The following is a 27,447-nucleotide window of genomic DNA, read 5'->3' as shown; positions in this document are numbered from 1 at the left end:
GCTGCCACTCCCGAAGGGTGTGAAGAAAGACGACGTCTTTTGGTCCACGGGACTGAGAGCAGACATAACGGGTAGGCCGAGGTTTGTGTTTCTGACAGGAAGGCTCCATGTGTCCCCGCAGTGGCAGGTCATGGATGGCCAACGGGGACTACATCTCCCATTAGGCCAGGCGCACTATAACTTGCCTCCTCAGGTGGCGCCGGAGCATTGTGGGATTGGATGAGTCTCAAGATGGACAATCGGGATGTTGCAGGTAATAGCCCCCGCCTCCCTTCCAGCGTTGGCCTGGGTCCTCCAGACTACGCGTCGCTTCTTTGCCTTCCGGCCGAGACTGCCCCAACCTGGGGCCCCTCGCCTCAGCCTCCGGGTCACCGGAAGCGGCAGGTTTTGCACCTCCCCAGTCTACGAGCTCCCAGACCCAGTTGCTGCCCCCCACCCCGGGCCTGGTTTGCTGAGGGCGCCTGGTTTCGGTAAAGCCGGACACAGGATCTGCCCTGCGTCCGCTTTTTTTTTGGGGGGGGGCACCTTTAGGGCTCTTCCGACCTCCACTCCCCGAAACACCAGCAACTTTGGGTTCTCCTGAGTCTCTTCTTTTTATAGCAGCTGCTCTCTGGTCTGTGTATTACTTTCTGGAAAAGGTGCTTTTCCGAACTGCTCTCAGACATTCCTGGATCTTTCGAGCCTCCACTTGACCACAAACCTTACTTTTCCTTCTCTTCCAGCCCTAGCCACCCCAGATTGGATGCATTCACCCACTCAGCAAACACTGTGCTAGGCGCTGGGGATGTAGTAGTAACCAAAACAGAACCCTGCCTTCTTCTACTGGGGTGTCAGACAATGCACCAAAAGGAAATATTTAGAGGGTTATGATATGAGAGTATAGGGCTGGAGGCTGTTGATATTAGGTGATCAAGGAAGGCCTTTTGGAGCAGAAGACATTTGAGATGAGGAGGCCTGCGGAACAGAGCTTTCCACGCAGAGGGGAATGGCAAGTGCAAAGGGCTTGGAGTGGGGAGGGCTTGCCATTTTGAAAAATATCAGGGATGGGGAGGGAGGCCATCTCTGGCAGGGCCTTGAGGATGGACTTTCAAAATTTGGATTTTATTCTGAGTCCCATGGGGAAACTTCAAGGTGTCTTCTCCATGTCTGCCATGTTTGAAGTCACCATCATCTTTTGCTTGTAGCCAGAGAACCTCCTTATTGGTCTCTTTGCTGCCTGCACACTCTCTCCAATCAGTAGCCAGAATGACCTTAAAAATAAAAATACCTATTGGGTATTATCCGCTTTATACTCTCTGATACTTCCCAAAGACCTTAAGTAAAGCCCAGATTCCCTTTTTTGCACCTTCATTCCCGGAACCATTCACTCAGGCCACACTGGACTCTCACTGGTTCTTGGATGCACCAGGTTAATCCAGCCTTTGGTTTTTGCATCTGCTCCTTTCTCTGCTCAACTCATCCCCTGTGTGGCTTTTTGGGAGACTGGCTCTTTATCTTTATGGTTTCAGCCTAACCACTCCCTCTTCTAATAGTTTTTGGTTGCTCTAGCTTTAAGTGCTCCTCTGTTATTCTTCCTCACCCTTTTTTGGTTTCCAGCATAGAGTTCTTATCACGATTTTGCAGCTACTTCTTTACAAATCTTTTGTCTCCCCAGCCAAACGTGAGTTCCACATGGGCAGAGGCCCTGTCTCTCTTCTTTAGCACCTAGCACAGCACCTGGTACATAGCTCGGTAAATGTTTGCTGAATAAATGAATGAATGGATGTATGAATGTCAGTTTGAATGTAGCAGCTGCTGGACATATTTGTGAAGCAAGGGTGATTTCTCATGTGCTTCTTTTCTCTCCCCAGGAAAGGCTAACCGGTGGTTTGGGGTTGCTCCTCCCAAGTCAGGAAAAATGAACATGAACATCCTTCACCAGGAAGAGCTCATTGCTCAAAAGAAACGGGAAATTGAAGCCAGAATGGAGCAGAAAGCCAAGCAGAATCAGGTGGCCAGCCCTCAGCCCCCGCATCCTGGCGAGTAAGTGCTCTCTGAGGCTGGATTGGGGTAGTAGAGGATCACAGGCAGAGGGTTTTGCTTATAAGAGCAGTCGTGGTATATCCACAACTGATCACAGCCTAGTGGTGCAAGGATAGACACAAGGGATGTGTGGGAGCCCAGAGGCTGGCCTGCCAACTCTTGCACTCAAGAGTTTTTACTGCTGAGCAGCCTGTGGGCCAGGCATCAGAGGCACAGCACAAAGTAGAAACTCAGACTCCCTCTCTGCCCTTATGGGGCTCACAGTCTACTAGAAAAGGGCATACCAGTTCAACCCCCATTGCTGCTGGTAGGTAACATGAGGCATTGTGTTCCCACTGTAGGGGTACAGAAAAGACTGCATTCTATAAGTCCGGACAGAGCCAACCCATTGAGGAAGCAGGGAAAGACCTGCTCACCAGAGGCAGGAAGAGGAGAGAGTCCCTTGTGCGTCAGGCTGCCCAAGCTGTTATGCCAAAGAGGCTGTTCAAGAGCTAGACAGGAGGTAGCTCAGGCAGTGTTTATTCCCCTGCCTGTCCTGAGAAACTCTGTAGACATCCAGGGGTTTTAAGCAGGGGTGGTGTGATCAGGGTAACAAAATCCAAGAATTTCAGACTGGAGATTGACAGTCAGAAAGGCATCCCCTTCCTATGTGGTCTGAAGTGTGGATCATGTTAGCCCTCCACAAAGTTCTGTCCTAGCTCCAACCTTTTCTAAGAGTCTGGGGCTTCTCCTTAAGGGCAGGATTTAGATCTTATTCCTGTCAAAACCCAGGGCCTGGCACCTCCAGGGCATCCAGGAACGTGGGGACTGGTTCTTGAGCAATATGTCAGTGGATAGGTTCTCATTCTTGGGGTTTATGGAAGGACTTGTTCTAAAACGGGAAAGTTCTTGTAGGATTGCTTCCAAGAGAGTCTCCTAGAGACTGCTGGATCACGGCTCCAAGATCAGGCAGCTGAAAGGGAACAGCTGAACGGGAAAGGTGGGTGGGTCTATGGTACAGGTAGCTGTACAAGTAGGTTGTAAAAGCATAGAACACCAACATTTGAATTTTCTTGCTGAAGAAATAAACCTTCAAGTTGCCTCAAAACAACCATTTTGATAACATTCCATTCTCAGGTCTTTGTTTTGTTTTATGAAGTTGAGATCAATTTTGTGTGCTGCTCTCCGCCCCCACTTTTTCCATTGCCTGGTGGGGGGACATCAATGTGAGAGAAACATTGAGTGGTTGCCTCCCATATGCTCCCTGACCAGAGATCAAAGTGGTGACCTTTTGGTTACAGGATGATGCTCCAACCAACTAAGCCACACCAGCCAGGACTTTCCCACCCTGCTTTTTATAAAAAAGAATTTTTCCTGAATTACAGTTCTTTAGAGCCATCATAGTTTTTTTTTTGTGGGGGGGGGGGTTGTTTGTTTTCTCTTTTATTGATGTTAGTGAGAGAGGGAAGGAGGCAGAAAAAGAGGGAGAGAAACATTGATGGGAGGGAGAAACATTGATTGGTTGCCTTGAACCTGCAACTCAGGCATGTACCTTGACTGGAAATTGGACTGATGACCCTTCAGTTTGCAGGATGACACCCTACCAACTGAGCCATACTGGCCAGACCCAGAGACATCATAGTTTTTAAGTTTTATTTATTCTTATTGAGATACAATTCACATGCCATAAAAGTGACTTTTTAATTTTTAACTGTACAATTTAGTGATTTTCGTTTACTCACATTGTTGTGCAAGTATCATTATCTGATTACAGAACATTTTAATACCCCCAAAAGAAACCTCATACCCAATAGTCATCACTCCCCATCCTCCCTCTATCTGCCCCTGGCACCCACTAATCTAGTGTGTTTCTTTCTTTTTCCTTTTTTTTTTTTTCTAATGATTTTACTTATTTATTTTTAGAGAGAGGGGAAAGGAGGGAAAAAGAAAGGGAGAAAAACATCACTGTGTGCTTATCTCTCACACTTCCCCCCACTGGGGACCTGGCACGCAACCTAGGCATGTGCCCTGACTGGGAATCAAACCAGTGACCTTTTAGTTCACAGGCTGGCACTCAGTCCACTGAGCCACACCAGCCAGGGCAAATCTAGTTTCTTTCTGCTTGGATTTACCTGTTCTAGGTATTTCATATAATAGGCAGTCTTCTGTGTCTGTAGACATAATGCTTTCAGGGGGCCACCACATTGTAGTGGGCGGGCCATGTTTTTTCTGTTCATCAAGAGCCAACCTTTTTTTAAAAATGTTTTATTTCTTGATTTAGGGGAGAAAGAGAGAAAGAGAAACAGTTGATTTGTTGTGCCAGTTATTCATGCGTTCTTTGATTGATTCTTTCATGTGCCCTGACCAAGGATGGAACCCACAGTCTTGGCATATTGGGATGATGTGCTAACCAGCTGAACTACCTAGCCAGGGCCGAGAGCCAGCCTTTTTAACATCTGCGTAATACCCATACCATTTGTTTCAGGTGGTTTCCAAGTGGTATTCATTTGCTGGCTCACTATTGCTCTTAAATGTTCTTTCATTGTCTCCACTATCTTCCTGTCCCTCCTGAGGGAGGTACACAGTGTGAGAATTTGGCCGGGGTCACCAGAAGGTCCTGCTTGTTTAACACCAAGGCTGATTATTGGTAAAATCTTCTCTTTCATATAAAATAACTTTTAATGCCTTTTTAAAACTTTCAAGGTGACGTAATCATGGTAGAAAATTAGTCATGACCCTGCCACCCAAAGGCAAGTACTGGTTGCATTTTGATACAACCAGTAAAATTGTTTTTCTAACAATTTTTAGTTCAGTTATATTTTGACATAAATAAGACCATACTGTAAATATTGTTAATGTCACACCTTTTTGTTTTTTATTTAATGTTGCACTTGATTGCTTTATCTCTAAAATTTTAACTCTTCAGGGCTCCTCCATCTGCCCTGTGGGTGTCCCATAATTTATTTAACCAGTGTCCCGTGTTGATTACTTAGGTTGTTTCCATTTTTAGTTCATTAGAACAGATTTCTAGTAAAAGTTAATTTTAAAGGAAAAAGGCTAGACCTGTGGGTTCCCTGAGTTTTTGGTAACTACTGGGTGTTTCTGTTTGATAGATTGTTACTCCACTTTGAGAAGCAGTATGTATGAGAGATTTTTGAGGTTGGGGCAAGATGGTATATTATAATAGATAGTATATTAAATAGACCTGGCTGGTGTAGCTCAATGGATAGAGCACAGGCCTGCAAACCAAAGGGTCTCCAGTTTGATTCCCAGTCAGGGCACATGCCTGGGTTGCTGGCAGGTCCCCAGTGGGGGGTGCTTGAAAGGCAACCACACAGTGGTGTTTCTCTCCCTTTGTCCTTCCCCTCTGTCTAAAAATAAATTAATTAATTAAAAAGAAAATAGAAGTAGAATGAGGTAGGACACATTCTGTGATCACAACTTTATTTCCTCCTATTTCTAACTTATGGGGCAAATCAAAGAAATACACCAGTGTGTTAATAGGGCTATTGTAAGGTGGGAAGACTTGGATTTTTTCTCTCTACTTTCTCTATTTCTATTTTTCTATATTCTCATTTGCTTATAATGAGCCTCTACTACTTCTGTGATAGGGAGAAATGAATTTGAATTAAACCTTCAGGGTCCTGGGTTTGCTTTTGTACTCATTTGTTAAAAACAGCGTTTTTTTGTTTTGTTTTGTTTTGTTTTAATTTAAGTAAAACACACTATTTGCAAAGAGAGATAGAAAATAACAAATAATAAAAATATATAATTCTTCCACCAAGAGATTGCAGTGGGTGTTTTCGTGTGTGTGTGTGTGTGTGTGTGTGTGTGTGTGTGTGTGGTGTAATCCCCAGAGAAGTACTGGCCAGTCCAGGTGTGTGTGTGTGTGTGTGTGTGTAATCCCCAGAGAAGTACTGGCCAGTCCAGGTCCAGAGCTGCATTCACACATAGTATAGACACATACACATGCCGTTTTGGAGAATTCTAAAGTCTAGCTGGGAAGACAGACATGGGAGCCAGTCACAGCCCAGATAATTGGTTTACAACAGGTCGGAGAAGAGCTGTGCTGGAAGAGAGAAGGTGATCCTGAGTCATGGAGGCCATTTGGACAGGGCGCAGCAATGTTTGGGTAGAGTTGACATAATATATGTAGCATTGCTTTGACTACAAAAGCAAGATCGTTCCCACCTCATTACTCTGAGGGTTGCTCTATGCACTCAGCAGTTCCCAGACATCTCTGGGGGCTAGTTTGGGTTCCACCAGGTAAGAACTTGAGTGGGTGTGGATCTGAGACAGTCAAGGCTCGCCCCAGCCCCTCCACTCAAGGTTTACCCTCTCTGTCTTCTGTCTTGGGTCTAGAATTGTGAATGCACACAACCCTTCCATTTCCAACAAATTTGCCAATGATGGCAGCTTCTTGCAGCAGTTTCTGAAGTTGCAGAAGGCACAGACTAGCACAGGTGAGTGCTGTTTTCCTATCCTGTCTCCTCCCACTCAGGCTCAGGCGCCAATTCATGCTGCCTACTCTCATCCCCTGGGATCCCTTGCTTTCCAGAAGTGGCAGGTCCAGCTTCAGACCTGTTTCTCTCATCCCCAGAGTTCATTAAGCACCTCATCCCCAACTAAATACCCAGGGAGAGAGCACAGACCCTGTGCTCAAGGTGCTTACCCTGGAGGAGCAGGACAACCCAGGTTTTAGTCCAGGGGCATGGAGGCTGGGACTAAGCAGGTCCAGCACTGTGGGACCAAGGCTGTGGTTAGAGTGGCAGCTCAAGTGTGAGCAGTAGGGCCCCCTTTCATAAATAGGGAGCTGCCTGGCCCACAGGAGTCCATGAGACATGCCAGATGTGAGAATAACTGCCCCCAGGAAGCACATTCATAACTGTGGCTGTGCAGTTTACCATCAGAGCTCGTTTTTACTGTAAGAAAATTACTGGTGAAAGAGCTGACCTTCAACCTTTATCAGGTTTCCTGGGGAACAGCTTAAAAAAACTTAACTCAAGGCCAGATTCACCCACAGAAAGAGAACACAGGCTGCCCTTCATCACAGGGTTATGGGTCATGAGCTGTGTTTGAAAAGCCTTATTCCAGCTTACCACTGATAAGCAGAGGGAATAGGTGTGAGCTGTGTGGCATTTAGGTCTTAACTGGAAGAGCTGGTGTTTCCCTGGGCTATCAGTGTAGTGTTAAGGACACCTCTGACCAGAGCTGCTGCTTGCAGAGCTCTGTGCTGGATAACCAAAAAGTCATGCTTTTCTGAACCTCAGTGTCCTCATTTTTAAAAAGGTGTGGTGTTTTGTCTGAGCGCCCATCACCTGTCAGGTGCTGTGCTGGAAGCTGAGGTCCGAGTCCCCAACACCACTCAGGTGGGGAGACAGGGAAAGGTATATTACGGAGCTAAAGCATAGGTGTCCTTCCTCTCTTCCGAAGATGCCCCACCCAGCGTGCCCAGCGCCCCACCTCGAGTACTCCCTCGCCCCGGGAAGAGGCCTCCCCTCATCAGCAGCCCACTGAGTCAGGTGAAGAACTATGTACACGCTAAGCAGCTGCCCCTGGCCAGTCGCCCCAGTGTCTTCCAGTCTCCTGATGAAGATGAGGAGGAAGATTACGAGCAGTGGCTAGAGATCAAAGGTAAGGTGCAGGAGCTGCTGGCCTTCTTTCACCACCGCCTTCTAGCTCTGTGGGCAATCCCTGGTCAGCAGGGAGAGCATGGCCAGGAGTTTGGGGTGTTTGGGAATCCAGTCAGGTGAGGCCTTCTGGGGTGGGGTATGGGTGGGTGAAAGAAGGGTGTGGGGAAGGGCTGAAGTGTGGGCTTCACCTGGGAACTGAGGGACCCAGCATCCTCCCTGGGGCTGGTCCCCAGCCAGGACAGGTGCATCCTTGGTGAGTGTTCACTTGCATCTTCCTCCCAACACAAGAGAAGGACCTCCCATGGCTCCCTAGCCTGGTTGTGTGTCCTCTGAGCCTTCTGAGGCCCAGAAGCCCATTTCTTAATGTGGTTACTGTCCCTGCCAGTTTGGGCCAGAGGTACAAGCCTGCAGGTTGGAGAGTTCGCTCTCCTGCACAGGGGAAGATCGTTACTGGCCTTGGGTGATCCAGTCAAGGCCCTAAGGTATAGGAGGGCAGAGGGTAACAGTGGTGGCACTCCTAATGCTTCTAGCCCTATCTTCAAAACGAGGCCTCAGTGCCACCTCAGCCATGTGGAGTCTTAGGCCACTTCTGCCCAGGCTTGCTGGCATGGTCATGTCACCCTGAGTGAATACAGACTGAAGCGACCATATGGTCTTTAGTGATAGCCTCTAAACCCCTTACTCTGGAAGAGGATGCCAGCTTCAGGCCATGCATCTGGGCAGATGAGTGGCCAGCCCGAAACTCTGGAGCATTAGAACAGGCCAGGGAGGGGGTGGTATTTCTTTAGGAGTCCTGGCAGCTCCAACTGTACCCTGCTGTGAACCACCACTTTACAAGGGGCAGTGGGTGTCTCAAGGCCCTTGAAGCCTGTTAAGGCCTGCTATTGATGAGGCCACAGGAGAGCACCTGTGTTTGTACACGGCAACCAGGTCAGAGTCATTGTCAGGCACACAGGAGAAGGGAGAGGTCACATGTCCCTCCTGTCTCCTCCCAGTATCCTGGTACCCCAAGCAACAAGGGGTATAAGATTGGCTATAGGCTCAGTGTCTAGCCCCATTGCCAAGAGGAGCAAATATTCCTAGGTGCTGACTGACAGGGAGAACTTTCTCCTGGGAGTTCTCATAAAAGGGACACAACTATATAGTGGCTGACAGATGGCTTCACAAACAGGTCAGCAAAAAAGATGAAAGTTGCACGTGGCTCAAAGGGGAGGTTAATACAAATAAAAACATGTGTTTTTGTAGTTCTGTTCACTGAAAAAGCCCCGAGGTAAGGAGTAAACTTGTTGCAGTGAGCATCCCTAGCACCCAGATGGTGGTCTGGAAACACTTTCTCACTCACAAAAACCAAGGACTTCTTAGAGAATGGGTGGCTCTAGATATGGGCAGAAAGGATATAAGATGATCTGGAGTGTCCTGGTCCAGCAGATAGCAAGGAGGCCAGCAAAACGCCTGGGGTCATGTCCAAAGGCCTCAGGAGCCAGCTTGAAAAGGCTTCACCAGCTGTAGGGAACTGCTTTGAGTGGCACGGAAATGTAGCTTAGCCTCCACATGGAAAACCAGTGGGGAGCAAGTGGCACATAGGACCACGTCCACGGAGACGTTTTCCAAGTGGAGGCTGAGCTACATTTCTACGCCACATGAAGCAGTTCCTTACAACTAGCCACAGAGGGGACACTTGAGCCTCTATGATGACATTAATTGCAGTGGATTGAAACCCATCTGATGTGTTTGTAAATCATAGTTTGTAATGGTATTTTAAGAGAATTTGTCATTTTTGAAGGATGGAAGGGAACCAATTTATTATACTGAATACTGGTAAATAAAGAAGACTTAAGCATTCCCAAAAAAGGGGGAGGCTGGCTATGTTTTCCGACGTCTCCCTTCCAGCCTGTGGATCAGCTCGGTCTCTGGGAGGCTCACACACTTCCCTCCCGCCCAGTGTGTCTCGTGAAGACTATTTAGACCAACTCCCCTCTCATCACGGTGCTTTGTGCATGGACCCGGGACGTCTGACAACCTCCTGCATTTCACCCTCTTCTCCCCCTACCCCTCTGTCCTTGTGGTCCGTAGAGAGAGTGTGCCTGTTGACTGTGGGGTGTGTGAGTTGAACCCCAGTACTGACAGCCTCCTTAAAGTTTCACCCCCAGAGGGAGTCGAGACTCGGAAAGTGATAGAGAAATTGGCCCGCTTTGTGGCAGAAGGAGGCCCCGAGTTAGAAAAAGTAGCTATGGAGAACTACAAGGATAACCCGGCATTTTCGTAAGTATTTCTGGGAGGGGGAAGACCACTGCTACTTAATGCTCTTGCCACACAGTAGTACATGCAAACGTTCTTGTAAAACTTGTGGTACTTAGACTGGGACCAGGGCTGGGTGCTTGCTTGCGTGGGCCAGACGCTGTTCCAAGCACTTTCTAACTCACACCAAAGGTTGCAAGAGGCGTCAGTACTTTTGGGCCTTTTCAAGGTGTCTTTGCTTGTCAGCTTGCTTTTGCATAATATGTCTTCAGAAGCTGCACAAATCCACCCATCTTCATTGCTCATTGTCCATTCGTTTTTGCAAAACTCCTCTTCAGGTTTTTGCATGATAAGAATAGCAGGGAATTCCTCTACTACAGAAAGAAGGTGGCTGAGATAAAAAAGGAAGCACAGAAGTTGCAGACAGCTTCTCAGAAAGGTAAGTGGGTGGAGGGGGTGGGGGAGATGGGAGGTTCTGGGGAGGTGTATGGACAATTGAACCCCTCGTGGAATCTGTTCCTAGAGGGTGCTGTGGCATGGGGTAGCACTGATGTCCTAGGTCTGTGCCTTCCCTGGCAGCAGGGTCAAGCTGGGGCTGATGCCACCCTCCCCACCAGTGCTCTGAGGAGTCAGGGAGGAGGGGTCCTAAGGGCCAAGGTCAGGGTCATGTTCAAGAGCTCAGCCCTATACACGCAAAGGAGGCAGAGGGAAGGTTTGCTAGCCTGTTGGTTCATGATCATTTTAACAACTGTTAATGAGTACCTACCAGCTCTGAGAAATGTAGTGCCTGACACTTTGGGCAGGGGCTAATGGGACTGGGGGACAGAAACAATCAGCTGGTGAGTTCCTGGTACAATGAGTGTTGGGATGGAGAAGAGGCTGGATGGTATCCAGCTGTAATGAAAATCAAAGCCAAGTGCTGGTGGGTGGTAGGGATTGATGTTTAAGCCTGACATGGGCCACAGAGGTCAGTCTACCGTGTCTTCTGTGGCCCTTTGCCCTGACCTCCCCAGGAGGAGAGCCAGGCTCATCTCCCTATGTGATCTGGCTGGGCAGCACCCCTCAGGAAGAGCAAGGTGGGAGCTCCCATGTTCCTTCTGGCCTTGATGCAGACCTTCCCTCACATTCTGCTTCCATATCCCAACATGTGTCCAAGGCCCTCCAAAATCTATGGGTGGGATGGGGCAGGGGGTGGGGGCTTGAAATGGGTTGTAGTATTAACTCTGCTGTTTGGTCCCAGTTCAGTAATCTGATTCCCATTTGCCTGTTTTTCTTTGCATTGTTCCTAAAATAAACCCCTCTTGTTGCCCATGGGGTTCTTAGCAGAAATTAGGCTGTTGGGTGTGTTGAGTTGAGCTCAGTACTGACAGCCTGCTTAAAGTTTCACCCCCAGAGGACGAAGAGGTCAAGAACCTTGCAGAAAAGTTGGCCAGGTTTATAGCAGATGGGGGTCCCGAGGTGGAAACCATCGCTCTCCAGAACAATCGTGAGAACCAGGCATTCAGGTAAGTGGGAGGACCCACTAGGAAGGTGACTTCTCACCCTGGTCAAAGTCCCCCTCTGCCCCCTGAGACAGGCTAGGGTTACCCTGGCAAGAAGCTGGCAGAGCTGGGACTCAACTTTAGGAGTTTCTGACCCCAGAGCCCAGCCTTGCCACCTGCAGGCACTCCCCAAATTCATGCCACTGCCCTGAATCGTCACTGAGGTGAGTATGAGGGGGCCTTGGGGCCTTGTATTTTTCTAGGTACCTCATTGAGAAAGTCTCTAGCCCTTGCCCAGCCCCCTTTGTAACAGAAACAGCCGCCCCAGGCTGGGTGAGCCAAGCCCTCCAGCAGAACCTCACAGAACTGTGTTGCTCACTGTGTGTGCTCTTAGGGTTGCATCTTTACAATGGGGGAATGGCAAGAAAGTGGGAATGTGGTACATCAGGCTCTGAGGAGTGTGAACTCCTAGCCTGTGTGCAGGTTCCACAGAGGAATCGGACAAGCAGTGACTTCCCCAGCCATCAAGTCACACTGCAGCCCTTCAGGCTAGGCCTGTTCACCCACTCATTCATCTGTGGGGGTTAGCTCCTATTCTTTGCCAGGGGAGGATGGAAGGCAATTGCTGCTGCAGGGCATACTGGCAGAGGCTTGCGAGGTGGATGCTGAACCCAGCATGGGGGCTGCATCAGTGAGGACACTTTTGGCCACAAGTAACACAAGTCCCCACTTAGTCAGTGAGGAGATGCGATGGTGACTATAACAAAAAGTGCAGGAGCAGCAGCCACCAGGGCTGGTTGATTCAGAGGCTCTGACACCATTAGGGACTCAGGAAGAAGGAAGTGGGAGTGGATGCTGGGCAGGCAGCCAGCGTATCTCCTACATGTAAGCCAGCAGGAGCTAGACACAGAACAACAGAGTGTGTCCAGAAGGACTGCCACACAGGAGTAAAGCTGCTGAGATGGCGGGCACTGTGCCAGTGTGGCTGGGGTGCAGGGTGAGCACTGGCGCATGGTGCATACAAACTGTGGAGCTCAGCAGGGCCAGGTTGCAGAGGGCTTAGGTGTTTACTGAGAGCCTTTAGGAGGTCTGTATAGGGAGTGATGGGGTTGGCTGTGCTTCTAGGGTCACTGGCCACAGTCATGCATGGTAACCAATCATGGAAGATTGAGGGTTGAGGAAGAGGGGGTTGGGGAGGGCTGCTGAGGGGCTTAGGTGTCTCTTGTGGGGGCCATGGAATACATGGGTCAGGAGCTAGGAGCTCAGGAGACCTGGGATCTCCTCAGGATGTTGGGGTACCAGCAGCCACTCTGCACCACTCAAACCAGTGTCTGCTTAAGAGTCTACTTTAAGCCACTGTACCTTTTAAAAAAATTTACTGAAGTCTATTTTTATTTAAACAGAAAACTTAGTTTTGTGTGTGTTTTTAATGATTTTAGAGTAAGGAGGAGGGGGGGAGAGAGAGAGAGAGAGAGAGAGAGAGACATTGATTCCTTGTTCCACTTATTTATGCATTCATTGGTAGATACTTGTATATGCCCTGACTAGGAATCGAATCCGAAGCCTTTGCCTATCTGGGACTATGCTCTAACCAACTGAACTGCCTGTGCGGAAACTTAGTTTACTGTCACTCATAAGTGGAACTGACTATGAAAACCTATCTCAGGTAAAGTGGGTGAGGTTATGGAATTCTATCCAAGTGCTGGAGTCCAGGTGGCTGTCCCTGGTCAAAGGGTCCAGAGCTCAGCAGCTTAGGCCTAGGCTTTTTCCCAGGGGTCAAGAAATGGTCAGTGCAGGTTCCTCCAGGCCTTCTGTGTGGCTTTCACCCCCTCATGGGGGCATTGCTGGCATATTCCCAGCCTGTTGGGGATAGCTGAGTGGAAGGACCACAGTGGGCACTCCATGTACTGGGGAGGAATGAATGAGGGATGATTGGGTGTCCAGGCCTGCTTAGGGCATGCAAGTCCATACCACAGGGCTTGTCTAATCTTCATGTGAGGACAAATGTGAGTCAGCTTCTCTCTCTCCCATATCAAATGGCCACCTCGTGTACTGCTGCTCTAGCTCCTATTTCTCCACATGGGCCAGGCACACCCCAGTGGCTGTGTGTTTTGGAAAACAATCCAGTAACTGTTCACCCATTCCTTTGACCAGTCATCCCACTCCTTGAGATGCTGTCCCCAGAAATAATGTTAGATACAGCATCATCCATAGTCATGAAAAATTAGTAACATGTTGAACATCTAGCCCCAGTGGACTACACTCCTGTAACTGCATCTCTGACACCGCCCCCCCCCCCCCGGCCCCCTTGTGAGCCATGTTGTTCTTTATAGCAGTCTAGTGTGCTAGCCTCTCACAGGTGAAGAAACTGAGGCAAGCAGGCAGGTTAGTGAAAGTGCCTTGGCCACCACATTCCACTGCATTCTAATGAGAAAGCATTATGTTGTTGGATGAAAAAGTTACTTAAAAATCAGGGTACAGAAATTAGAACTACAGCTCTGTTCAGATAAATTAGCACTGGAAAAAAAAAGTGGAAGGAAAGACACCAAAGTGTGTCTTTAGGTTAGAGGGGAGGGAGGGAGGGTTAGAGGGAGGATTACCCCTATCAGAGGAGTGATCTAAAATTCCCTGTTCCGACTGTTCCTTCCTCCTTCTTCCCTGACCCCTGACAACCTCTGATCTTTTTACTGATTTGGTAGTGTTGCTTTTCCAGGATGTCATACGATTGGAATCATAGCATGTAGCCATTTCAGATTGGCTTCTTTCACTTAGTTACATACATTTAGGTTTCTTCCATGTCTTCTCATGGCTTCATAGCTTCATAGCTCTTTTTTTTTTCCTTATTCCTCATCCAAGGATATGTCTCTTGATTTTAGAGTTTAGGGAGGGGAGAAGGGAGAGAGAAAGGGAAATGGATGTGAGAGAAATATCAGTAGGTTTCCCCACGCATGTGCTCCAAGTAGGGATCAAACATGCAACCTAGGCATGTGCCCTGACCAGGATTTGAACTCATCACTTTTTGGTGCATGGAACAATGCTCCAACCAACTGAGCCATAACTCATTTATTTTTAGCACTGAATAATATTCCATTCTCTGTATGTATTACCATTTATTTATTCACCTACTGTAGGATGCCTTGGTTACTTCCAAGTTTTGACAGTTACGAAGAAAGCTACTATAAACATCCATGGACAGGTTTTTGTGATTTACCCTAAGATCTCTTTAGGGTAAATACGAAGGAGTGTGATTGTTGGATAGTATGGTATTTTTAGTGTTTTTTTTGTTTGTTTGTTTGTTTTTTTAATGTATTTTATTGATTATGCTATTACAGTTGCCCCATTTTCCCCCTTCTCTCCCCCCATCCTGTACCCCCTCTCCCACCCATGTTCCCCCCCTTTAGTTCATGTCCATGTGTCATTCTTATGAGTTCTTTAGCTTCTACATTTCCCGTACTATTCTTGCCCTCCCCCTATCTATTATCAACCTACATTCTATGCTACTTATTCTCTATACCTTTTCCCCCTCTCTCCTCCTCCCACCCCCCTGCTGCTAGCCCTCCATGTGCCCTCCATTTCTGTGGTTCTGTTCCTGTTCTAGTTGTTTACTTAGTTTCTTTTGGTTTTGCTTTAGGTGTGGTTGTTAATAATTGTGAGTTTGCTGTCCTTTTACTATACATGTCTTTTTCTTTATCTTCTTTTCCTAGATAAGTCCCTTTAGCATTTCATAAAATAAGGGCTTGGTGATGATGAACTCCTTTAACTTGACCTTATCTGAAAAGCACTTTATCTGCCCTTCCATTCTAAATGAGAGCTTTGCTGGATAGAGCAATCTGGGATGTAGGTCCTTGTCTTTCACGACTTGGAATATTTCTTTCCAGCCCCTTCTTGCCTGTAAGGTCTCTTTGGAGAAGTCAGCTGACAGTCTGATGGGAACTCCTTTGTAGGTTACTGTCCCCTTATCGCTTGCTGCTTCTAGGATTCTCTCCTTCGTTTTTACCTCGGCTAATGTAATTATGGTGTGCCTTGGTGTGTTTCTTCTTGGGTCCAGCTTCTTTGGGGCTCTCTGAGCTTCTTGGATTTCTTGGAAGACTGTTCCCTTTGCCAGATTGGGGAAGTTCTCCTTTATTATTTGTTCAAATACGTGCTCCATCTGTTGCTTTTCCCCTTCCTGTTCTGGTACCCCTATAATTCAGATGTTGGAACGTTTAAAGGTGTCCTGGATGCTCGTAAGCTTTTCCTCGATTTTTTGAATTCTTATTTCATCATGCTTTCCTGCTTGGTTGATTCTATCTTCCTTCTGGTCCACTGTATTGTTTTGAGACTCAGATTCCTTCCTTTCACTATTGGCTCTCCTCCGTGTATCTTCCTGCATCTCTTTTATGGTAACCTGCATCCTTTCATCTAAATTGCGCCCAAAATCAACCAATTCCGTGAGCTTTCTGATCACCAGTGTTTTGAACTGTGCATCTGATAGATTAGCTATTTCTTGGTCGCTCAAAAGGATGAGTCCTGGGGGACTGATCTGTTCTGTTGGATACATGTCTTATGTCTTTCCCTGTCTCTGGTCGCTCTTGTTACGGTGGGGGGCGGAGCCTTAGGTGTTCACCTGGGCTGGGCACCCTGGTCGCTAAATTGTGACGTTATATGTGTGGGCAGGGGCGGGAGCGGGAGGGGACAATGGCGATAGTTTCGTTCTCCCGGGCTCAGGCCCTTCCTTGGGATCCTGGGCTGTGAGCTCTGCCTTGGTCCACAATCATTGCCCCACAGGGTCCGCCAGCTGCAGCTTATGTACTCAGGGATCACCGCTGTGTTCTTGCGCCCCAGATGGCTGTCCCACCAATTTCGCGCCAAACTTTCCCTGACCTCCGCGCACCGCCGACCTGCGCCAGCCCCGCGCCCACCCGGCTCGTCGTCTCCTACCAGTCTGGATGTACGGGTCTACTTCAACTTCTTGGCTGTCCAACTTCCATTCAGATAAATCCTGTCAGTTATGAGTGATATTCTGTCTGTAAATTATTGTTGTTCTAATCTTGGTTGTGCAAGGAGGCACGGTGTGTCCACCTATTCCTCCATCTTGCCGGAAGTTGGTATTTTTAGTTTTGTAAGAAACTGCCAAACAGTCTTCCACAGTGGCTGTACCATGTGCATTCCCCCAGTATAGTGAGTGCGAGTTCCTGGTGCTCCACATCCTCACCAGCATTTGGTGTTGTCAGTGTTCTAGATCTTGGCCATTTCAATAGGTGTGCAGTGGTATCACGTTTTAATTTACATTTCCCTGATTACCTATGATGTGGAGCATCTTTACGTGTGCTTATTTGCTATCTGTAAATCTTTGGTGAGGTATATGTTAAGGTCGTTGGTCTATTTTTAAATTGAGTTATTTTCTTACTGTTCAGTTTTGAGAGTTTCTGTATTTTACAGTCCTTTATCAGGAGTCTTTATTAGGTGTCTTGCAAATGTTTTCTCCCAGTGTGGCTTGTGTTGTCATTCTTTTGACATTGTCTTTCATAGAGAAGTTTTTAATTTTAATGAAATCTAACTTACCAGTTTCTTTTTCTTGGGTTGTGCCTTTGGTATTATATCTAAAAAGTCATTGCCATACCCAAGGTCATCTAGGTTTTCTCCTATATTCTGGGGGTTTTATATTTTTGTGTTTTACATTTAGGTCTGTGATCCATTTCTAATTAATTTTTGTGTGAATGATGTAAGGTCCGTGTCTAGATTTTTTTTTTTATGACAATGTCCAATTTTAGCACAATTTGTTGAAAAGACTGTCTTTGCTCCATTGTTTTGCCTTTGCTCCTTTGGGAAAGGTCAGTTGACTGTGTTTATGTGGGGCCTGTTTCTGGGTCCTTTATTTTGTTCTAGTGATCAGTTCGTCTGTTCCTTCATCAGTACCACACTGCCTTGGTTACTGTAGCTTCACAGTAGGCCTTGAAGTCAGGTAGTGTCAGTCTTCCAACTTTGTTTTCAGTATTATGTTGGCCATTCTGGGTTGTTTTTCTCTACATAAAAACTTTAGAATCACTGTGTCATTATCTACAAAATAACTTGCTGGGATTTTGATTGGAATTTCATTAAGTCTAGAAATCAAGTTGGGAAGTATGACATCTCGAAAATATGGAGCCTTCCTATCCATGAACATAGAATATCTCTCCATTTATTTAGTTCTTTGAAGTCTTTCATCAGAGTTTTGAAGTTTTATTCATACAGATTTTGTACACATTTGTTCAACTTATACCTAAGAATTTAATATTTTTAATGCTAATGTAAATGGTATTGTGATTTTAACTTCAGATTCCACTTACTCATTGCTGGCACATAGGAAAGTGATTGACTTCTGTGTATAAATCTTGTGCTCTGCAACCTCGCTATATAATAGTTAATCAGTTTCAGAAGTTTTGTGTGTGTGTGTGCACATGTGTGTCTGTTCTTTTGTGTATTTTTCTATGTAGACTATTATGTCATTTGCAAACGAAGATAATTTTATTTCTCCCTTCTCAATTAAAATACCTATTTCCTTTTCTCATCTTATGCATTTCTAGGACTTCCAGTACAATACGGAAAGACATTGGTGAATTGGGATATTTTTGTCTTGTTCCTGTTCTTCGTGGGAAACTTTCCAAGTTTCTCACCATTAAGTGTGATATTAGCTGTGGTGTTTTTGTAGATATGCTTCATCAAGTTGAGGAGGTTTGCCTCTATTTCTAGTTTATTGAGAGTTCTATCATGAATGGGTGTTGAATTTTATCAAATCTTTTCCTGCAGCTATTGATATGATCATGTGATCTTTATTTTTACATTACTTGATTTTCAAATGTTGAACCAGCCTTACATGCCTGGCATAAGTCCCATTTAGTCATGGTGTATAATTCTTTTTATACATTGGTAGTTTCGGGGGGGGGTTATTTTTATTTTATTTATTTATTTTTAGAGAGAGGGGAAGGGAAGGAAAAAGAGAGGGAGAGAAACATCAGTGTGTGGTTGCTCTCACTTGTCCCCAACTGGGGACCAGGCCCACAACCTAGGCATGTGCCCTGACTGGGAATTGAACTGGCGACCCATGGTTTGCAGGCCCACACTCAATCCACTGAGCTACACCAGCTAGGGTGGTAGATTCAGTTTAATAATATATTTTTAAATTGTATTTATTGATTTTAAAGAGCGAGAAGAAAAAGAAACATCAGTTTGTTGATTCACTTATTGATACATTCATTGGTTACTTTTTTTTTTTAATCCTCATCAGAGGATATGTTTGTATTGATTGGAGAGAGAGAGGGGCATTGATCAGTTGCCTTCTGTATACGCCCCAGTCAGGGATCAAACCAGCAACCTAGATATGTGCCTTGACTGGGAATTGAACCCACCTTTTGGTGCACAGGACAATATTCCTTCCAAACCATCTGGTCAGGACACTTTTTTAAAAAATTGGTTTTAAAGGGAGGAAGGAGGAGAGGGAGAGAGAGAGAGAGAGATATGTTAGTTTGTTGTTCTACTTAGTTGTGCATTCAGTGGGTGATTCTTGTATGTGCCCTGACCAGAGATCAATCCCACAACCTTGACATACCGAGATGGTATTCTAACCAACTGAGCTACCTGGCCAGGGCCCATTGGTTCTGTTTGCTAATATTTTGTTGAGGATTTTGACATCTATATTCATGAAAGATGTTAGTCTGTATTTTCTTGTAATGTCTTTGTCTAGTTTTGGTATTAGGATAATTGAATGAGTTAGTAAGTATTCTCTCTGCTTCTATCTTCTGAAAGGGATTGTAGAGAGTTGGTATAATTTCTTTTTTAAATGTTTGGTAGAACTCACCAGGCAATTCTTGGGCATTGTCCTTTCTAATTTAGAAGGTTATTACTTACTGATTCAACTTCTTTAAGAGAAATAGGCCTTTTCAGCTTATCTGTTCCTTGTGTGAGCTTTGGCAGATTGTCTTGCAAGTAATTGGTTCATGTCCCATGGATTATCAAATGTGTGGGCATAGAGTTGTTCATAGGAATCCTTTATTATCCTTTTAATGTCTATAGGATCTATAGTGATGTCCCTTCTTTTGTTTCTGTTATTAGTAATTTCTGCCCTCTTTTTTTTCCTTAGCCTGGCTAGAGGCTTAACAATTTTATTGATCTTTGTTTCCTTTAAAAATGCCCCTTAGTGGGTTTTCTAAATGGTGTACATGCTTGTACTATGACCCAGAAGTACAAACAAGATGCTGCATCTCATTGTCCCTCCATCCTACTCTAGGTACCAGTATTCGTAGAATTGGGGGTCCTTATACCCCACTTCTGGCTCTCTATGTAGGCACATAGAAACAGTCTGTGGAATTTCTTTGTTGTTATGTTTTTGGGGTTTTTTTTAATCCTCATGGACACTTTTTCATTGCTTTTAGAGAGAGAGGAAGGGAGAGAACAGAGAGAAACATCGATATGAGAGAGAAACATTGACTTGGTTGCCTTCTCATACACACCCCATATGGGGAATTGGACCCACAACTTTTTGGTCTGTGGGATGATGCTCCAACCAACTGAGCCACACTGGCAACTCTTTCTGTTGTCTTTTATACAAAGGGAATTTTACAGCATCCTTGAGCCTGCATGTTGCTTTTATAATAGCACAGCACACAGCCATGACACCCCTTCAGGTTTATGCGTTCAACAGAAGGTTTAGCCCCTTCTTGTCGAAGGCCATGTAACCTGTGATACACAGAGGTTTTCTTACATGAAGCTGGGCTGCAACTCTTCCCTCTGGTGGGACTGTGGACATCTCTGGGACCCCAGAGATGGGACTGGGGACTCAGGACGTGCAAACTCTGAGAGATGCCAGTTAGCTGCAGAGAGAGCTGCAGCCTCTGCCATTTCTGAACCTAGTGCCACCTGTTCCTAGCTTGGTGTGGGGGAACCCATGGCTTCCAGCAAGGCAGGGGCTTTTGCCCTTGGGATGGAGTCCAGGTCCCCATTTGTTCTGATGTTCATTGTCTTTGTTTTGTCTCTTTTTGCTCTTGACACTGCTCATATATGCATCAGAAAAACACGGATATTCTGAGTTGTGCATTTAGGGGCAAATCCTGCCTTTTCTGGCACCAGGCGTCTCTTGCACCTTGGGATTTCTTGTTGTGGAGGCACTAGTGCTCCTCTAGGACAGCAGGGAAAGCTTCGCAGACTCTGGGGCAGGTCTGAGGAGCTTCCCCCTTTTCCTTAGAAGCATGGAATCAATGACACTGTGACAGGTGCCCGATAAAGATGAGGTTGGGGCTTGGTATGGCCCTTGGCATTATGACAGGCAATGGCATGTCACATTGTTGCTCAAATTTGGGTAACTGTGGCCAACCACCACTGAGGCCTGGCAGAGCGGGAGGTCATGATGGAGACTTCGAAGTGACCCTGGCTGACCTGGGGGTGCCTGCACAAGGCCCATGCTGCTCCTGACCCACCTGACAGTGTGTCCTCCCACCCCACTCTCCTTTGCAGCTTTCTATATGAACCCAGCAGCCAGGGGTACAAGTACTACCGCCAGAAGCTGGAGGAGTTCCGGAAAGCAAGGACAGGCCCCACAGGCACCCAAATGGGGCCTGACCTCTGCCTGCAGCACAGACCTCCTCCTGAGACCCCATCAGGGTCTGTGCCCCCCACTGCCACCTGTCCTGCTTCATCTGCCCCCTCACCTGCTATCACCCCAGCTCCTGCTGCCCAAGGAAAGCCAGCCACCACAGCCACCGTGAAGAGGAAGCGAAAGAGTCGATGGGGGCCCGAGGAGGACAAGGTGGAACTCCCACCCGCTGAGCTGGTGCAGAGGGACGTGGACACTACCCCCTCGCCTCTGTCAGGTAGGCTTTGTCAGGAAGTCTGGCATCATGTTTTCAAGGTTTGTCTGTGTTGTAGCAGGTATCAGGACTTTCTTCCCTTTTATGGCTGAATAGTATTCCATTGTGTGGGTAGACCACTTTATCCTTCATCTGTTAGACACTTGAAACAATACATCTGTATTGTTTCCACCTTTTGGCAATTACAGCTAGTGCTGCTTTGAATGAACATGTGTGTATGAGTACTATTTGAATCCCTGATTTCAGTTCTCCTGTGTGTATACCTAGGAGCAGAATTGCTGGGTCATTTGTGATTCTACATTTAACTTTTTAAGGAACTACCAAACTCTTCTCTACAGCAGGTGCATCATTTTATGTTCCTTCCAGCAATGAATGAGTTTCAGTTTCTCCACATCCTCCCTGTAGTATAGTCATCCTTGTAGGTATAAAGTGGGATCATGTTGTGATTTTGGTGCTCATTGGTCATTTGTATAGAGGACTAATCACGTAATTTTGGTGCTCATTGGTCATTTGTATATTGCTTGTTTGGAGAAATGTCTATTTTTAGTTCTTTTTCCATTTTTTAATTGGGTTGTTTGTCTTTTTGCCATTGAGTTATAGGAGTTCTTTGTGTATTCTGGATATTAATCCCCATTTAGATATATCATTTGCAAATATTTTCTCTCATTCTATGGGTTGTCTTTTCACCCTTTTAATAGTGTCCTTTGATGCACAAAATTTTTAGATAAGATTGGGCGCATTCACGGTGGTATGGCCATAGACAGATGCACAAAATTTTTAAATGTTAATGAAGTTCAGTTTATTTTTTCATTTGTTGCCTATGATTTTGGCATCATATTTAAGAAACCATAGCCAAATCTGAGGTTATGAAGATTTGCCCCTATTTTCTTCTAACAGTTTTATAGTTTTAGCTTTTAAATTCAGGTATTTGGTCCATTTTTAACTAATTTTCATATATGATATAAGGTAAGGGTTCAGCTTTATTCTTTTGTATGTGGATATCTAGTTGTCCCAGCACCATTTGTTGAACAGCCTGTTCCTTCCCCTTCAAATGGTCCTGACACTTTTGTCAAAAATCAGTTGACATTTCAGTAAAGGTTTCTTTCCGGGCCCTATTCTATTACACTGGTTTGTATGTCTGTATGTATGTCGGTACCATGTTGTTTTGATCACTGTACCTTTGTATTAAGTTTTGAAATTAGAAGTGTTAGTCTTCCAATTTTGTTCTTCTTTTTCAAACTTGGGCTATTTGGGGTCCCTTGAAATTTCTTACGGGTTCTCAGATAGGCTGTTTCATTTCTGCAGGAAAACACTGTTGGGGTTTTGATAGGGATTGCATTGAATCTGTAGATCACTTTGGGTAGTGCTGACATGTTAACAATATTTAAGTCTTCCAAGACGTAAACATAAAGGATGTCTGTTCATTTACTTAGATCTTCTTTAATTTGTTACAGCATGTTGTAGTTTCTGTTGTACAAGCCTTACACCTCCTTGTTCAAATGTGTTCCTAAGTGCTTTTTTCTTTCTGATGCTATCGTAAATGGAATTTTTTTTAAATTTCATTTTTGGATTATGTATTGCTAGTGTATAGAAATACAACTGATTTTTGTGTATTGATTATATATCTTTCAATTGTGTTGAATTCATTTATCATCTCTAACAGTCTTTTTGTAGATTCTTTAGGGATTTCTACATGTAAGATTATGTCATCTACAAATAGTGACAGTTTTACTTCTTCCTTTCTAATTTTAATGACTCTTCTTTTTCTTGCCTAATTGCTCTGGCTAGGACTTGCAGTGCTGTGTTGAACAGAAGTGGCAACAGTGGGGATACTTACCTGTTCCTGATCTTAGCTTTCAGTCTTTCACCATTGAGTCTATATAGTGTAAACTTATTTGAATTAAAGTCTTTTTTGTCTGATACTAGCATAGCCTTCCCAGTTATCTCTTGGTTACTATTTACATGGAATTTTTTCCCATTCTTTCACTTTCGACATCTTTGTGTCTTTGTATCTGAAGTGAGCTTCTTGTGAATGGCATATAGATAGATACTGTTGTCTCCCTTAAGCTCTAAAGCATTTGTATTCATTCTTGTCATAGAAAGCCCTCTCCATGGGGCCCCCACATAGTTCAGAGCCCCCACAGACCTTCCAGAAGGGATCAGGGTACATTCCTGGGGTCACAGAGCACTTGCACTTGGTTTTTGCTGGCAAAGCCCCAGCCATGGGGAGCTGGAGGACCACACTCTCTTCGCCTTCCCTGTGGAGTCACTCCACCCCCTCTGCTTGGCTTCTTCCCCAGAATGCACTGCCTGAGGGCTAGTTGTTCCCATCACCCAGATGGGTCATCACAGCGTCTTCACATGGATCAGTGCTGCTGGAGCTCCAGTAGAGCTCCGAAGCTAATGCCAAATTAAATGTCAGTTACTGTGAGGATGGTTGGCTGCCTCCCCAGAAGGAGCTAACAGAGCTACACAACTGAGTCTTATTCCAGGCTCTGAACCTGTGTATGTCTACACTGGGTGTCTGCCCACTGCCGGGCTTACTTCCAAGAGCGATTGTGAGTGAGTGTGCATGCACACATGCCCATCTCTGCTCTCAGGTCTCTGGCTCTGCAGGGGCCCAACCATGTTACCCCTGACTGAGGCCCCTGACCTCTGAGCTCTGGTGTTTGTGTCTGCAACATGGTGGTGTAGGACTTGCCTGAAGAGAGCGTGTGGGAATGAAACTGGGCACATGTGATGGTGCAAGGCGTGACTCCTGTGGTCCTCATGTGACACCTGTATGTTCCAGGTGCCTCAGGTGTTTTTTTTTTTAATTCTTTTTAAAAAAGATTTTATTTATCTTTTAGAGAGAGGGAAAAGGGAGGGAGAAAGAAAGGGAGAGAAACATCATTGTGTGGTTGCCTCTCATGCACACCCTACTGGGGACGTGGCCCGCAACCCAGGCACGTGCCCTGACTGGGAATTGAACCGGCAACCCTTTGGTTCACAGGCCGGTGCTCAATCCACTGAGCCACACCAGCCAGGGCGCTTTAGGTGTTTTCAAAAAGTGGGTTCCGCACGGCACACAGGAGCAGGGTCAGGCCCACGTGTCCATCATTGACTGGCCTGTGTTTTGTTTCCAGTTCAGGACCTTAAGGGACTAGGCTATGAGAAGGGGAAGCCTGTGGGCCTAGTGGGCGTCACAGAGCTGTCAGACGCCCAGAAGAAGCAGCTGAAGGAGCAGCAGGAGGTAAGGCCAGAGTGTGAGGCAGGCTCCACAGCTGCTGATGGTACATTGTCCCTCCACACACACACCTGTGATGCAGTGGTTACATGGACAGTGGAGAAGCCTCTGGGCTGGCAGATTCCCCATCAACAGTATTCCAGCCCCCATTGGCCCTCCCCAGACTGCAGCTGGGCCCAGAGCTCAGGCTTCCTCACGCTGGCCTATCATCCCTAATGGCTGGTGCTCCATAGCTACTCCACATTGTGTCTGCGAGCTGTTTGCACTTGATAGTCTTAAATTATCCATCCAGTTCCCTCCAGCATCCAGTCTAGGACAGGCTTGGCTAGCACTGGGCACCATGGCTGATGTAAGGGGACACTCAGGCGGTATTGGGCAATGTTGGGGTAAGGGTCAGTTCGGCCTCTTTGCTGCTTTCTTGGGGAACTAGAGGCACTGGCCTGTCAGTTCTTGAGGATGCCTCACCCTGGCCATCTCCTCCAGACCAGCAGCCCTATCACATTACCCTTAAGTTTCCTAGGAGTCAGGAACCTACGTGTCCCTCATTCAGTCCATGATGATGGTGCCCAGCTTTGGGCCAGGCAGAGAGGGGCCTCTGCCCATCATGGGGCCTTGCAGATTCAGGGCAGGTCTTAGCACAGGACTCAGTGCCTTGTTGAGCACTTGCTCCAGGCCCTGCTCACAGGCCTGTCTCAGGGAGGAGCCCTGACATGCACAGAGGAGGCTAAGACACCTGCCATGCACATGTGGTACAGACCCTGCTCACAGTTTGTGACACCCACAGATGCAGCAGATGTACGACATGATCATGCAGCACAAGCGTGCAATGCAGGACATGCAACTGCTGTGGGAAAAGGCACTGCAGCAGCACCAGCATGGCTACGACAGCGATGAGGAGGTGGATAGCGAGCTGGGTACCTGGGAGCACCAACTGCGGCGCATGGAGATGGACAAGACTCGGGGTGCGCCAGGACATTGGGCTGGGGACAGGTCTGGGGGTGGAGCTGGATGGCACAGGAATCCCCACTCACCCCTTGGCCTATAAAGCCTTGGGTACAAGACTTGGCCTTTCTGTGCCTCAGTTTCCTCAGTAGTAAAAGGAGTGGTGCAGGGCTGCCCTGGGGGAGCAGGGTTCAGGTCAGGGTCTCCACCAGCTGCCTCTTTCCACCGCAGCTACTCGCCCTCTTCCTTCTTTTACCTTTGCTACCTCTCTGGGCAGAATGGGCTGAGCAGCTGACGAAAATGGGCCGGGGCAAGCACTTCATCGGAGATTTCCTGCCACCAGATGAGTTGGAGAAGTTCATGGAGACCTTCAAGGCCCTAAAGGTGAATGGGGAGTTCCCAGGTATCAGCCCTGCTGTTGCCTGTCTAGCAGCAGCCTCCTCACACACAGGAGAATCAGGCCCTCTTCCACAGGAGGCATCTGTTCATGGCAGACATTGTTCGTTTGGGGAATTCACAAATAACTCAGCTGCCACTTTAGAAACATTTCCCTGGGCTTTGGGAAATCCTGCTTCCAGTGGAGCCAATTAAGTGCAGTGTATGGGCAAAGCATTTCTCAGCTATAAGCCCCCACAGACCAGGCTCCTTAGAACAGGAGCTTAGCATTCCTCCTGTGCATGCAGAGAGACAACTGATGGGCACAAAGCCTCATAGCGTAGTTGACCATGGCTGCTTTTTCGTACTCTGTGTAACAAATCGCCCTTGGAACCCAGATTTGTCCTTGTAGGTGAACCATTAATTTTATTCATGGGAGAGGAGGCCCTTTTTGTATTAGTTGCTAGGGAACACTAAGTGTGATTATGGGAACACTGAGGAGGAGGAGGAGGAGCTTAGTTTGAGGTTGGGGCAGATGGTCCCAGCCAGGGGCCAGTGAGGCCACTGGGGGTATGTTTTGGGTCCTGGGGGATGACAATGGTCTGGCCCTGCAGGAAGGCCGAGAGCCCGACTACTCTGAGTACAAGGAGTTCAAGCTGACGGTGGAGAACATTGGCTACCAGATGCTGATGAAGATGGGCTGGAAGGAGGGTGAAGGGCTAGGCTCAGAGGGCCAGGGCATCAAGAACCCAGTCAACAAGTGAGTGTGGCCCTTCATGCAGGGTGGGGGTAGGAGTTCCCAGAGACACGGCCCCAAGGCCCGGGGCTTAGGTCTGGTCCTATTCCTGGGCCAGAGTCAGGCCTAGCTGTGAACTCTGATGGATTGCCCAACTTAGGCTCTTCCCTCCTCCCACAGTGCTGGGCATGTCCTACATAGATGTTCCCCAGCCCTGCATGGGCTCCTCAGCCGCACTTTGAGCTGCTGCTGCTCCTGAGCCTAGGCAGGCAGGTGAGCTAGGCTTCTCTGCCCCAGCACAGGCCCAACATTTCCTGTTGGCACCAGCCTGCTTCCCTGCTCACATTCTCCCATCATTCTCTGTAGGGGCACAACTACAGTGGATGGCGCTGGCTTTGGCATTGACCGGCCGGCGGAGCTTTCTAAGGAGGATGACGAGTATGAGGCCTTCCGCAAGAGGATGATGCTGGCTTACCGCTTCCGGCCCAACCCCCTGGTGCGTGCATCCCCATCCCCTACATTATTCATGACTGGGCCTCTAGCTCTGTACTGTCCACGGTAGTGGGGTGGCAGGGCTAGTAACAGAAGTGTCCCTCCTTCCTCAGTCCAACTAGGCCAGGTCTCACCAGCAACATCCACCACCACTCCACCTGCATTTGAACCCCTTCTTTCCCCCCAAAGCCTATTCTCCCATCTGAAGGATGTGAGCTCATCTACCCCTAGAAGGCTGTGGATGGAAGGAACTGCAATCTGTCTTCAGCATTAACCTGCTCTCCTTTTATCTTTTTGCCTCCTGCAGAACAACCCCAGACGGCCTTACTACTGAGTATTCTGGAGAAACACACAAATGTACTTTCCAGAGAACCCACTGAGTGTTGGACTGTGGAATGTTTCAGACTGCATTTCTGCCCGCCCTTCTTCCCATTGTTCTGAATTTGTGCTATGTATTAAACCCCCAGTGCTTGCCCACTGTGGAAGCCTGGTTGTGCCATCA

The 27,447-nt window shown here is 47.0% G+C and overlaps 1 protein-coding gene across 2 annotated transcripts; it reads left to right on the top strand.

Annotated features, from left to right (window-relative positions):
* The first annotated feature begins 16 nt into the window (after positions 1–16).
* Positions 17–27,447, top strand: SUGP1 (SURP and G-patch domain containing 1). 2 transcript variants are annotated; one of them, XM_045852816.1, is made up of 14 exons: positions 17–253; positions 1,851–2,022; positions 6,364–6,464; positions 7,435–7,635; positions 9,773–9,896; positions 10,253–10,311; positions 11,254–11,377; positions 20,822–21,177; positions 24,300–24,406; positions 25,185–25,362; positions 25,620–25,726; positions 26,332–26,477; positions 26,820–26,949; positions 27,253–27,447. In XM_045852816.1, the coding sequence occupies exons 1-14, from the start codon at positions 220–222 to the stop codon at positions 27,277–27,279; spliced, it is 1,866 nt and encodes a 621-aa protein (XP_045708772.1). In that variant the 5' UTR covers positions 17–219; the 3' UTR covers positions 27,280–27,447. The 2 variants fall into 2 exon arrangements, with proteins under 2 accessions (XP_045708772.1, XP_045708771.1); XM_045852815.1 differs by having other exon boundaries at positions 10,211–10,311.

The sequence above is a fragment of the Phyllostomus hastatus genome, unplaced genomic scaffold (genome assembly GCF_019186645.2).
Source record: "Phyllostomus hastatus isolate PE091 unplaced genomic scaffold, TTU_PhHast_1.1 phas_contig_98, whole genome shotgun sequence".
Lineage (NCBI taxonomy): Eukaryota > Metazoa > Chordata > Mammalia > Chiroptera > Phyllostomidae > Phyllostomus > Phyllostomus hastatus.
This window is presented reverse-complemented; position numbering and strand designations above follow the sequence as displayed.

Coding starts and splice junctions, on each gene's coding strand:
- SUGP1 (XM_045852815.1), top strand. CDS start 220: ATGAGTCTCAAGATGGACAATCGGGATGTTGCAG. Junction 11,378..20,821: donor CGTGAGAACCAGGCATTCAG/GTAAGTGGGAGG, acceptor TCTCCTTTGCAG/CTTTCTATATGAACCCAGCA. Junction 26,950..27,252: donor GCTTCCGGCCCAACCCCCTG/GTGCGTGCATCC, acceptor TGCCTCCTGCAG/AACAACCCCAGACGGCCTTA.